The sequence below is a fragment of the Aythya ferina genome (assembly GCF_964211825.1).
Source record: "Aythya ferina genome assembly, chromosome: 12".
In the NCBI taxonomy this organism is placed as follows: Eukaryota; Metazoa; Chordata; class Aves; order Anseriformes; family Anatidae; genus Aythya; species Aythya ferina.
The window spans coordinates 21,519,066-21,533,358 of record NC_140308.1 but is presented as its reverse complement, the minus strand read 5'-3'; the positions used below and the strand labels follow the sequence as shown (position 1 = coordinate 21,533,358).

Below are 14,293 nucleotides of genomic sequence, written 5' to 3'. Positions count from 1 at the left end.
TTTCTGTTCCTTCACACTAAGTGCCAGTAACGCTGTTCTCAAGCATAATTAAGAAAATAGAAAGTATTCTTACATCCTTGGATTTTCACTCTTTTAGCTTCTTCCTTATTCTGCCCAAGTATTATCAACATTGGATGAAGCTGTCTGGAACATCTGCTGTAAGTTTTCAACAACTCAAAAACAAGTTGTGCCTTCTTCCAGCCAGGACATAAAATAAGTGCTAGTGGCTACATACACACACACAATTTTACACCATAGTATTAGACAAGAAGTACAGTTCTTACAATTCTGAACATCTCAACATTTAGTAAAAAAATAAAGTCTGCAACACAGGTCTTTATGTGCTTAAAAACTGAATCTTTTAGTACCGTATCATCTCATTAACGTAGATGCTACAGACCCAAGGAATGCTATGCCAGGCTACCTGAAGACAAAAAGGATACATGCAGTAACATAGTGTAAAAGGTCCAGAAATTTAACAGAAGCAGGAGCATGGTCTAGTATGACCCCAAGTAACTTAAAATCTTCACCTAAAAGTCCCTTACAAACTCAGTAATTCTGTAGTTCTGTGCTCTAATACAAGTTATGAAACAAGTTACAACATTTCAAACAGCTAATACAAATTTGAATTTAGCAAAAACAGACTAAGTCCTTTAAAAGGAACCTTCATAAGAATCAAAGTGCTATAACATTAAGCACTTATTAGACATAACTTACTAAGTTTTAGACTTCCAATATTCATGCAGTCCATCTCCATAAGCCTTTACATTGAAAGGCCTATAAACAGGCAAACATCACGAAGATACACTAAGATCACATTAGAAACATACATTCTAAACCCCCACTATTTTTTGATTTATTATTCTATTTTGCACTTTAGAACAGAAAACCTGATACTACTCTAATATATACATACTCCATTTCTGTTTGGCAAGGCTTTGTAGCAACTTCCCAATTGCAAGAACGTAAGAACTGGTGGAATATATAAGAAAGGGTCATTTCCTTGATGTGAGATGGCAACTACATCACATCCTCGAGCAACTGGTGGCCAACAGTAAGATTCTGTGAAGGTAGGGCCTAAGAATTTTTCCCGAGTAAGTTCCTTAAGAAAAAGATAATAAAGAGTTCCATGTGAAAACTGTGTACTTACATATTGACAAAAAAAAAAAGACAAAAAAAATAAAAGACAAAACTCTATGTGACCTAAGAACTTTTTTGACCCACTTCATAACTAATATTCTTAACATGCAATATGAAAACAAATTCCTTGGGGTCAGTGAGTTAAATTATGACATTGAAATTAAAGTCACTCAACTTATGACAACAGTTGACATACCTGCAGAAACCTTACAGAAGCCTGTAAGAAATTCTTACAGGTGTCTGTGTCAGCATCTCTCTAAAGCTTCTTTATTTATTCAATCACATGACAAACATCCTAGACATTCCTCCATCAAAACAAGGTATTGAAATAACATATTTAGTATTTAAGGCTGAAACATATCATCCTTAGAAGAAATTCAGCGTAAAATCAAATATTAGTATTACCTTTTTCAGATCATCATAAAGTGGTGCTTTTTCCAGAATTGAAGATGGCTCAATTTTGTTGCTAAGAAAGACAAAGTTCCCTTCTTCACTAACACTGTGAGAACTCTGAAACCGTAAGTAGAAGATAGTATTGAAGGCAACACGAAATAAAAGGGTTTAAAATAGTTTAAAATAGTTTACTTATGATGACTCGAGCATTTCTTGTATTTAAAAAATTAGATTTTGATAAAAAAAAAAAAACAAACAAACAGGAAAAAGAAGTTGTAAATGCATTTTAAATGCGATTCATACATACTGATCAGCTACACAGAGCAGTCATGAGACAAATACTCAGTATTTCTTTCTTAATGAATGATTTATAAAGACCTTCATAACACAACTGTCTTAAGAGAAACAACAAAGCAGGTAAAAGGGCTGGAAGGCAAGTTCTATGGGAAGCTGAGGACACTTGTTTTGTCTAGTCTGGAGAAAAGAAGGCTACGATGTGACCTTGCTGCCCTCTACAACTTCCTGAGGATAAATGGAGATGGAGCAGCTGATCTCTGTTCCCTGGTAACCAATAATAGAACACACAGGAATAGCACAAAGCTGTGCCAGGAGAGGTTCACACTAGGTATTCGTTTTTTTTTTTTTTTCAGTCAGGGTGGTCAAACACTGCAGCAGGCTTCCTAGCAAGATGTTTGATACTCCATGACTGTCAGTGATTGAAATGCACTTGGATAGTGCCCTCAATAACGTACTCCAACTTTTGTTTATCCCAGAAGGGGTCAGGCAGTTGGTCTCGATAACCTGAGCTTCTGACTGAGCTATTCTAATTAAGATACTCAAAAGAAAGCATTAGAAGCTGGATGCACACTTAGTGCTCAACTACAACAACAAAAATACAATTAATTAAAAATTACTAGTAAAATCCACTGTGGTGGCTTGGCCTCACAGCCACTTGCTCACTCTCCCCTTCCATAGGGTTGGCGGAGAAGCAGGAGAGCAAGAGATCTTAAAATACAGTCAGGGTTGTTACCAACTACTGATGCACACAAATCACACTCAACTTTAGGTAACTTAATTTGTTGCTAAGTAATGTAAATATTTGAGTACTGTTTTGGTTATTAAGAAAGAAAAACAACAGGACATTTGCACACTGATGGAAAAACACCTTTCTCCCTCCATGCAACTTCGCTCCTCTCCCTTTTTAAGTGAACACAGATTAGACTAAGCTGCATCACTGAAGCAGCTATCAGCACAAGGCAGGCACTGCAGTCAGAATGTAGCAGATTGCCTTCCTTGCTCCTTGTATCCCACTTCTTTACAGTGTGGGTCCTCCACTAGTTACAGACCCTTCAGAAATACCTGCTCCAGCACCGAACACCTCCTGTTGCTCTTATATTGGTGTTCCCTGTATTGTTTCTCACTTTTTTTCCATTCCTTACTCCTCCTCTGGTGTCTTCCACCCTTTCTTAAGTATACGTTCATAAGGGTGCCACCAATTTTGCTGACTGGCTCAGCTTTGGCCTGAACTGGGCCTGATGTGGAGCCAACAAGCATCAGCCCCTAACTTCCTTCTAAAAGACCACCTCTGTGTCCTCTCCCTCCACTAACAAAACCTTCCAGGCATATCCAGTACATTTGCATAGAACAAGGTAAATTTAAGTTAAATGTTTGAAATACCCATTGGTTATCTTCTATTTTAGGAGTCTTCAGAGGATCAGAATTTAAGAACTGCAAGAACCTGAAAAAAAGGAAAAATAATAAATATAACAAATGCAAAAGTAAAGTACAATTTATAAATACCACCAATATTTCTAAAATCTCAAGAAGCAATTCACTTTTCACAATTCAAAATACTTTTAATGCATTATCTATGCTGAGGAGCAAAACCTTCTAACTTGATTACAGAAATAAAGAAAACAGTTTTTAAAACTGAAGGTAGCATTAGCTTTTTAGTATCTGCATATAGCCCCAAACAAATTTTTGTAACAGATAATTAGTAGCTTTCTCAAGTCCAGAGGAAAAAATAAAATAATCAAACATCACTGTAGAAAGATTTCTTAAGAGTTTCAAGGAATGAAACAACAGTTCTTTCCGTCAGCTACATAGTGAATTTAAAAGACAAACAACTCAGGCATATTAAGTATGGGTCATCTGATCTGCATCATAGTAAATCAAAGCACAGCACAAATCAATTCATATTTAATTCAGTTTGAAAATATAAGATCACACTAACAATTGATATAATAAAGCAACTTAACATGTTTAGAGTGCAGAAAAATATTTCCCCATCAAATATTTTTTGCCAAACCATAGTTGAGAAGGAACTATTTTTATTGTACTCTGAATAAATATCAACAGCTTCAAACTCCCTTCTTCCCCAGAAGTGTGCATATGCATTTTTTTTTCTCTTAAGTGCTCAAGAATAGTAACTCAGAACATATATCACCACCTAAATCTCCGATTACATAATTATTTCAAATATTTATCACAATGCACCATACCTGTCTGTGTGAACAGCTGACTTTTCCTTGCAAGGCAAACCCGGAAATACTTTGACAATCTATCAAGAAAAGGTGAGAACTATTTCTTTGCACTAAAATACTGTTCAAGAGAAGTATTTCTTCCACCTACTAAGGTAAAAGTAGTTTTCTTACTTAACTCTAGGATTTTCCAAGTATTCTGGGTTTCTCTTTGTACCAAATTATATGTTTGCCTGATTGAGGCAACAGTTTTAATGAAGCAAACTTACTTCTTACAGAACAGTATTTTCTTTCAAGAACATAACAAGAATATTGCCCACACAAAAAAAAGAAATATTAGGTCATGGTCATATCTCAAACAATAGCCCTAAATGGGGATCTGAAATAGTATGAACACACACTGCTTAGTTCTTAAACACCTTATTTAAAAATAAATAAATAAATCATGAGAAGCCTGCACACATCAGACTGGAGGAAAAAGCAGAAACAGGTTGCCCTCCTGCAAACTAACAAAGTGAATGCACATGAAGGTAAATTGAACAACAGTGAAAATCTTCAATGGAATAACCTGTAGCAGACACTATATCCAGACTTATCCAAAAGATCCTCAGTTCTGAACTAGGGTTTTCCTAACAATCATCTTTTATCACAAGCAACCAACAGGCTTGACTTGGTCAAAAACCTGCATCACTGAGGTGGCTGATAAAGGTTATTTGGCATTAGACTGCTCAACGAGTAAGAAGAAACTCCAACAAATGTTAACCATTCTATAGCATAAGGACTATTTTGTTTTCAGGGCAGCGTTAAAGTTTACCTTCTTTTATATTTAGAAAACTGAACATCCCACTGTAGACCCTTATTATCTTCATAAAACCATAGCAAAAGAGTGAAAGAGTAGACACAACCTTTCCAAGGATGTGTTTTTCTTTTTAATGTTCTGCATTTTAAAGTAAAAGGACAACATTCCACTCCAATTTAGCTCTATCAATAATTACAACGGTCCCACAAATCTGTTACATAGAAGAAACAGCTAGATGACTACAGTATTCCTTATATGTCCCATATATGCTTAATCGAATTCACCGTTGACACAATATGATACTTACAGATTTGGTACCTTCATTTACATCTGTGCTTGACCTTTGGTACATCTTTTCAGGAGAAGAAATAGAAACACTATGACCTAAGAAGATAATCAGAAATTTTTAAATTATCTGAACACATAAAAAGCTAATATTGTTATTTACAGTGAGTTGCCACTGATTTGCTGTTTAGTTTCTTCTATCAGTTGCTAATCTCAAGGATTTGAATCCTTGAGACAAGTTACAGTAAATCCTACAGTTGTACAAGTACCTCTGATCAAATAATACCCTCCAAACTCAAGAACATCAGTAACACACTACACAAGTAATTTCAGCAGTATCTAATGCTATTAAACAGATCAACAAATGCCCATTGAACTCACCTCTCAGCCTTCACTTGTCTTGTATGCTACAAAAAAAAGTATTCCTACATCTGGTGATTTGATGACTGTTTGTGAAGTCATAAGCACTCTTTGTTAGGATACCATTTGATACAATTGTTGATTCAAACTGAGACATTAGAGTAGCTTCATGTTCAATATATCCAATTAGAGAAACTTAGCATATTGTCTATTTGATTGTTTCTGAAATATATGGTTCCTACCTGTTTCAAGATTCATTGGTACTTTCTCCTCAGACAGAACTGGCCTAAAAGCACGTGTAGGATCAATGATTTTTACTGGAAAATATTCAACATTTAATGACATCTGGTTCTCTTGATCTTTTGCAGGACTTCCAGTATCCTCTTCAGTTTCCACAAAGCGAGCAAAGTTCTTTGAGACAAGATCATCATTAATGCATACCTTAAAAAAAAAATTAAAAAAAAATCCTTATCGACCAGAATCAATATTGCATACTATTTAAGGGTATATCTGAAGTTTTAAACTATGGTAATGTTTAAGCTGATAGATTTGAACGGATAGAAGGTATTAGACTTTATATGTACCTTCAAAGTTATTGCCTATGGCAAAGACCACAGCCACAGCGTTAACAGCCTTTAACATGGAGTGATCCAAGCAGATGCAAGTGAATTATTTCATAACTACATTACAGCTACTTAAGTCTGACAGTAACTACAGGAGATTATTGGCAGAAGTTAGATATTTTGACAAGTGGAGTTATTGTTTCCCCTGAAGGTTTGAGGACTCAGTCTTACCACAGAATGGTTTGGTTTGGAACATACCTTAAAGATCATCTAGTTCCAACCCCCCTGCCATGGGCAAGGACACCTTCCACTGTATCAGGTTGCTCAAAGCCCCATCCAAAGCAAGTATGAACTGGTATTTAATGACATTTGAATGAAGTAGTTGCAAAATATTCTAAATATAACACAAAAGGTGTGAAAATGCAGTAAATAATTCACGTAGCTGTCCACTTGAGTTGCTTCCTGTATATTTATAATTTTAAAGGAACATCTCATTGTAGGATGCAGAGTAATTCAGCTTAAATAACATCAAATATTTCTTGAAAAACCTCAAAGACAGTATTTTTTTAAGCAAAGAAAATATTATAATGCTTGAAAACAGATACAAGATTCTTGAAGACATACAGGTTTACTGTGCAGTTCATTGTCACAACCTCCAAAACAGTTGTGCATTACAGCTCCAGGTAATCAAATGGAATAGCAAAAACCAACCAAACCAAACAAAAACAACAGAAAACCAACACCTCACCCAGGATAATTCTAGTTCATTTAAAGTTATCTCCAACAATTCAACTTAAAAATGAAAGTGCTCTGGTTTTAACACTAATGTTAGTGTTCACACATTTCTTACACATTTAATACATTGTTTGGACCAATTTGTTTAAATTCAAGTTCCATAAAATATTGATAGCCCTAAAATTTTTGTTATCTGCTCTTTAAAAAAATATATTTATTTTAAGCTGTGAAGAACTTAATGTATTACTTCAAATTTTAAAATGTCGCTGAAATAAATGTGATTAGAACAATGAGGAAAAAGATGAATGAGCTTGCAGTGAGTAGAATTGACTCTGTCTGGTATCCATTGCTGCTCAGCCTTTCACCAGACCAAGTTAGCAGGAAAAGAGCTTTGGGAACACAACACTCATTTTCTGTGAGCCTCATTTGTGATTTTTCTTGTACCCTGTCCTGTAATTCTAACAGTTGTAATTAGACCTAAAACAAGCCAAATTGCAAATGATAAATTCATAAAATAAATTACCTTCATCAGAAGTTCCTAAAAATGAAAGAAAAACTTGAAAGGGCAAAAAGAAATTTGCATGAAATAACCTAAATTTGCAGTTCTTATGAGAACGTGTACTTTTTGTTATGCAAGATATCTTTGTGCAATGCTACAAACTTGTACTTCGCTTACCTGCCAATACCTTCAAAATAAAGGTACACATGAATGAAAATGGAATTTCTGCCTCCTGGAACACCTCCAGAGAGTTACATCAACACAATCATAAAACAATACCTTTAATAAGTTAATGATTTAGCTTCTACTGTATCTGGCAAATGACAAAACTCACTTGCAGATAATGCTTTTCAGTCCTAAACTGATTACAAAGTTATTATTTACATAATAAAGCATACAAATAGGTTTGCAGATAAAAAAGTATCTTACCTTTTCATCTTTTATTGTCACATAAAGAATAACATCAAATGTATTATCCTCTACAGCACATAACTTGGCTTTGATTTGTGTAGTTGCTAAATGTAGTAGTAAGAAGGAGAAATATTAACCCTGTATCAAATTATCAGTATTTTTCAAGCTATACAAAAACAGAAATAATGATTAAATGAATGCAACCTATTATTTTGAAGAAAAATTAATACAAATGTTGTAACTTTTAAATGAAACAATAATCTAACAAGGCATTAACAGAGCTCGAAAAATTAAGTTGTCCTCAGTCATTGAAGGAAGATTGAGAACTGAAAAGCATTCATGACCTGTCCACCAAAACTAAACTTAGTCATACAGTGAAATTATTTATATATTTATGCGTATTTGTGAAATCAAGTTCCATGTTGTTATTGCTTCCTATTGACCTTTACTTTGTATAATAATGCATTACACTTAGATGTGTGAAAACCTGTAAATCATGAAAGTGCCATGTTCCATTAGTATGGGAAATTAAGAGCCTAAAGACTCTACTGTTTTTATAAATTCATCCTCTCCTCCTCAAATATCTGTGTATTGTACTTGCAAATAAGCAGGTAGGTTGTTTTTCAGGTAGAGGCACATAAACAAGGTTAGACAAGAACAGTAAAGGGCTGCTTTTCTAGCAACACCAACAAGCGCTCTCACACCAAAAAAGAATGCTGGATATGAAAAAGACTGCATGAGCTCCTGAAACAGCACACATGGGAAAGGACAACAGACTGGAAAACAAGCATTTCTACTTCACTAAGTAACTACTTTGAGCAGTAGATAGTTTCTTCCAAGATAAACGCTCTTGAAAGAAACTATTCCAAGCTGGCAACCACCTAGTCAACTTTAACAATTTATGCAGTGTGGTAAAGATGCAAGTCTACACACATTGTTGGCTAAGTCAAATCACACCAAAAAAAAATTGACTAACTCCCTTCTCTTTAAAATGCTGTGAAAATTAAAAAGGAAGTACAATCAAATATATATTCCAGTACTACATTTCTCTGACAACTTATTTCCCAAAACAGAAGGGCCAATTACGATTTTGACAGCATATTTACCTTTCAGAAGACTTTGAAAATACTGAGTAGCAGCATTATCCCATCTTTGGGCTGGCCTAGGAAAATAAACGCAACCAATTATCCCACAGCATCAAAACTTCAAACAATAATCTGAAAAGTGAGGCACATTCAAAAAAAAAAAAAAATGTTCTCAGTTCATGCTAAGTCTCAAAAACTGCCTCTAACAGAAACATTAGCACGATCTTTGAATGTAATTTCAGTTTTGATGTTTCAGTTCATTCATAAAATGAACTGCCTAAAAATTACTAGATATTGATTTGTCAAAGTATGATGGCTTATATCCAACATAAAATAAGGCAGAAAAAAAAAAAAAAAACAACAACAAAAAAACAAATAAACAAATAAACATATTAACTAGAAATAGAGTGGGAACCCGTTTGTAGAACATATTAATTACTTAAAATAAGTATTGACCAGTTTTGAACAAGCACTTTACAAACATTGTAAAGACTTTAATGTCTATAACAGAAAATTAAGTTCTTTACCATCTTCAGCAATTGCAAATACAAAAAAAGAATCAAATGTACAGCATTGCAAAAATATAAAATATAGTAGATATATGTAGAGAACTTAGTGGTCTTTTGATAATTCACAAAGATGGCCCACTCAAGATGTATGCTATTTCCATCCTAACTAAACTAGTATTTGTTTTGTTAGAGTATCTAGGTAAAATACTGATTCCTCCTTACTAAACTAGTATTTGTTTTGTTAGAGTATCTAGGTAAAATACTGATTCCTCCTTACAAAGGACAGTATAAAAAACAAACCTAACAGTCAAACTACATGTAGTTTTAAGTATTCTTTAACAACATAAATCAAGATAGGTTACTTGCTATAATGCCACATTCCCCCACGATCTGGCAGGTCTTTGACAATAACATCCTAGAGCTCAAAGTAAGGATATACAAGCACTTTTCTTTACCACTACATCCCAGAGAAAACCTTATTCCACTCCTTCAAAACTGGCATAAATATGATACGGAAAGTACAACAAGAATCCTAAGTATTTCAAGGAGACAGATATAATGGGGAAAACCAAAGCTATCTATAATGTTTATACATTAACAGAACTTCAGTTCAGTCAGAATGTCTAATGGCCACAAACAGGATTGTAGGGAATAAGATGAGCACCTGTAAGAAACCGCACACGGATCAATTAGTAGAGAAGCTCATTTGCTGGAATCACAGTTCTGGGATTGCAGATGAAGGGCATTAACTGCCAAAAATTTGTCTGAATTTCTTAGTTTCTAAATAAACATCAGAAGTTTCAAATAGATGAATAATAAAACCCAAATCATTAGCAAGTTTATGAATTCCTCTTGTAAAAAATAAATTGTTTTCCACATCTTATCTCCTATGTTCCTATTGAAACAGTATCCTCTGAAGAAAAACAAACAAACAAACAAAACATTGTGATGAAATTTCATACCTAAGAAATTTATGACTAGAATACAATTATTAAACTCTACTTACACTATTTTTGCTGTATCTTCACAAAAGTTGACACGCAACGTCACTGGCTTTGTGCAATGCAATCTACATTTTTTTGCTCTGTATGGGATTTGCATAAATGCTTTCATTGCAACTCGAACACTTAAAAACAAAGCAGAAATAATCTCATTTTACAGAGCAGACTATTTTCCAGTGGTGTTTCAAACACGTGCTTTCATTATCCTGTATGCAACAACACATTTCTTCTAGAAGCCTGGCTCCTACAGTGAAACTCCCTGGAACCCCCGTTTTATTTATTTATCTAAGACAGGTCCTGTAAGGAGCAATTAATAAACACATTTGCCCTGAATATGACTGCACTTCCCATTTAGTAGAGAAATCTCAGAAAGGTTTGCAGTGCAGTTTAAAGTCTTTTCATGATATTTAGACCTCATACACTATATATACACAATCTGGCAATTCTTACCTCTGAGTGAGAAGCCAGGTATGACTAAAATCAGTAAGAAGGAAATTAATAAATATACTAACATGCATCTGTACTCATTTCCCTAAAAAAAAAATAATAATAAATCTTTGTATAGCTATCATTAGAGCCTTGATCTATATGTAATTACCCCTTATAAATGGTTTTATGGGAGACATTTAGTAACCAGCAGGACACCACCTATACCAAGCTTTTAAGATCCATATAATTATCATTTTTGTTCCAAGTTATTTCATAATGAAAAAGCAGTATATCATGTGTTTAATTGTATTAGAAAGTATTTTAAACTTGGCATTATAAAGTTGCTCACTGATACAGGCACAATCTATTTAAAAATGTTATTTAAATTAAGATTTTAAAATATTTTTTCTAAAATATTTTAAATAAGATTTCTTAATTTTGTTGAATACTACAAAAACACTTGGTAAAGATCCTTGTACATTAAGTTGGATATTTTACCAAAGAAATGAACCTTAAACATGTCTGAAAGCTGGAAGAGATTTTTTAAGACACATTTTAAGATTTTAGAAACCTATAGTTTCATAGTGGTTTTATTTATTTATCCCTTAATAAGGTGTGTTTCAGTAACGTTAACTGATAACCATAAATCTCAACCATATTAAACGGACACTATTCCAGTTTCAAGTCCTTAAGGAAAAGAAAGATAGAATAGAAAACATCTTAAAAAATTAACAGAACAAAGACTGGTTTGCATCCACGCTGACCAGGGCCCATCACACATCTAGCAGTTTCTTATAGACCCACACTTCACTTTAACCAAAGCCTTGTGACTATTAAATTAAATAAACACTGATAGCCAACAAAATACGTTTCAGTGACACTCTCAAAAAAAAACACTTACTCCTTTGTTTTAACAATAGTGTATTTGGCATAATCCACAAGAAAGCATTCTGTTTGATAATGACCTGCACAGTACATGATTGATTTAATAACTGCTCTACACCAGCATTTCAGTTCTTCACTGAAAACCACACACATCTGAAAAAGAAAGATCAAAACAACAGGTTCTTGTAAATGGAACAAACATCACCGTCAGTTTTCTTAGAGGCAAGAAAACGGTGTTTACAATACAGCCCCAGTTTACTCTATAAACTGCAAGTACTGCAGCTTCCTTAGTGATAAAGCTTACAGACAAGATGATATAAGATGATATAAACCACATAGATGTCCTTTTCTACTACAAAGCAATATTAAAAAAAAAAAAATACACTTGGATACTTCACCCTCTAAACCAAAAAAAAAAAAAAAAAAGATCTCTTTTTATTCTTTTTATGCACACAACATAGCAATGTCTTTACCTGGCCTTTTTCTAATGTTACTGGCTTTACTTCGTCCACATTTTCACAAGATTTGTCATAGAACTGATTCATTTCTGCATTCAAGTTTTTATACTCTATTTCATCAACTATGTACGGCCCACATCCTTTCATAGTAACCCAAAAGCAGCTTGGATCTTCAATCTGGTGCAAACAGTAGATAAAAAACAAACAAACAAACAAACAAACAAGTAGTATTATCCCCTGCAGAAGCGATAGAATATTTTCATGAGCATCTGAGCAGTAAACAGGAATCTTAAAACCTTCAGCATGGCCCCCTACATTATAGGAATAGATATTCAGCATAAAGAATGTTAACAGGCATAATACATCTTTCACGTTCAGACAGTTAGTTCAATAAAAGACTTCTAAACTTGTTTCTTTAGCACTGCAATTAATGACGTATGCATTCTGAAAGGTAAAATCATTTTAAAAGTTTGTTAAATGAAATATAGTGACTTAAGTGCACATATATAAACATTTTACTTTCACAGAATTTTCAGAAAATGAAAAAAAAAAAAACAAATCACTGACAGGCTTTTCTTCAGTCTCAGAAGATGTGTAACACAGCCAGTTTCTTTAAAATAGGGCCACAGCTTTCCACTCAGCCTTTGTAAGCATTTATATACCAGTCTTACAGCTAATAAGTGTACTTGCTATTCTGGGGAAAAAAAAATCCATGATCTCTTGCAGCATTAATTAGAAACCTATTACTATGTTCAATTTAAGATTACACAGGATATCTTCCATTTTAGATTTTTGCTGCATCCCTGCTAACCTCTTTTGAGAGGAAACCAAGATAAACACGTGGAAAGAATGGGAAAATGTATATAATCTGTCAATGACCCCACCATGTGTAAGAAATGACTGCTGAACAGAAATTAAGGCATAATCTTATTTGTAAATCTGACTTCTATAGTTTTACTGAAATAAACACCAATCCTTTCAACTTTTAAAAATTCCATCATACCTGTAGTACAAAGACTTCCATATTGCCCAGCTACTCAGTCTTCTTTGACGCTACTGGAGGAAAGCAACAGACATGTAACTATTCTAAAGCACATCTAAGAAGTGTACTTCTAAAGTAGGCCTACATATTTTTGCTACTTGTGTAAGCAGCATTAGCACAGACAACTGATTTACATGTATGGAAGACTTCTAGCCAGCTTTCTTAATGGGGCTCTATGTTGAATCCCAATGAAGATTCACCATCCATATTTACTCACATACGACCACACCCATCTTCAGCATGCCACAACATACTTGTTCTCCTGTCTCATAGCCCACTACCTTAAATCCAAAGGCCAACAGAAATATCTTGAAGACTGGGGCTGCTACAATCTAGCTACTTGACCAAATAGACAGCAAAACACCAAAAACTTACATCATTTAAAAAAAAAAAAAAAAAAAAAAAACAAAGACACGAATCCCAACATTCACCAGTAAGTTTAATGTAACAGAAATTTTTACTCATTTTTCACAGCACACTTATACTGAAGCAGAACAGATCTTTTGTATGCCATTTCAGCACAGCCTCACACATCACAACACCCCTCATCACAGCAGCGCTTAGCCTACCGCTTCAAAGAATTCATGCCACGAATGAGCAGCTAACGAAAGAAGACAGAAGTCTCAGAAGTCCTCAGAAGTCAGAAGTCAAAGCAGTACTCTTCAGCTGGCAGAACCAGCTCCACTCGAGCCTTACCCGAGCCACTGCCACCATCCCCACAGTCACGAGACCCGAGCACAACCCTCAGCGCGCTGCCCGCACCCCTCAGAAGCCTCCAGAAGCCGCCCGCGGCCCCCCAGTGCGCGTGCGCCGCCCTCAGGTGGCTCCGGGGGAGGCGGTGGCGCCTGGCTGAGGTACTGCGGCTAGAGGCGGGAAAAGGCCGCGGGTAGGGGGTGGCGCGGGGCCGACCTCGGCTCGCTGAGGGCAGAGGAGTGTCAGTGGGCGTGAACAGGAGAGTCCTGCCTTTCTGTGCCTTCCTGCTACTCCTGCTTCAGGTGGGCTTTCCCAGACCCCGAGTCCGAAGTGCAGTGTATGCCTGAAAGGTCTAAAGGAGGCAGCTGGGGAACAATGGCACCAGACACATCTCTGGTGTTCTACTAATGATAAAAAATACATGCATCCCCACACAGTCAGCTGTTCAAAATGTCCCCTGACATCCAGGCCCTTACAGAAGTGTTACTTAATTCTTATATCAAGCTCTGTGACAAAGTAGCAACAT

The 14,293-nt window shown here is 35.1% G+C and overlaps 1 protein-coding gene across 4 annotated transcripts in view; it reads right to left on the bottom strand.

The window, feature by feature from the left end:
* Window positions 1–13,921, bottom strand: part of TDRD12 (tudor domain containing 12) — a 28,288-nt gene extending 14,367 nt beyond the window's left edge. For 3 of the 4 annotated variants that reach the window (XR_014697175.1, XM_084533351.1, XM_084533353.1), the window contains exons 1-14: window positions 13,771–13,921; window positions 13,036–13,088; window positions 12,048–12,209; window positions 11,591–11,727; window positions 10,266–10,385; window positions 8,772–8,827; window positions 7,684–7,769; window positions 5,700–5,898; window positions 5,120–5,196; window positions 4,035–4,093; window positions 3,211–3,271; window positions 1,546–1,650; window positions 917–1,102; window positions 74–227 (exon numbers count right to left, since the gene is read on the bottom strand). Coding sequence is in view for 3 of the 4 variants with exons in the window: in XM_084533351.1 (XP_084389477.1) it covers window positions 74–227; window positions 917–1,102; window positions 1,546–1,650; window positions 3,211–3,271; window positions 4,035–4,093; window positions 5,120–5,196; window positions 5,700–5,898; window positions 7,684–7,769; window positions 8,772–8,827; window positions 10,266–10,385; window positions 11,591–11,727; window positions 12,048–12,209; window positions 13,036–13,056 (1,423 nt within the window). In the remaining variant the exon portion in view is untranslated. Of the gene's footprint in view, window positions 1–73; window positions 228–916; window positions 1,103–1,545; window positions 1,651–3,210; window positions 3,272–4,034; window positions 4,094–5,119; window positions 5,197–5,699; window positions 5,899–7,683; window positions 7,770–8,771; window positions 8,828–10,265; window positions 10,386–11,590; window positions 11,728–12,047; window positions 12,210–13,035; window positions 13,089–13,643 lie in introns of all 4 variants that reach the window. The other variant, XM_084533352.1, reaches the window with a different exon arrangement.
* Between the last annotated feature and the right edge of the window lie 372 nt (window positions 13,922–14,293).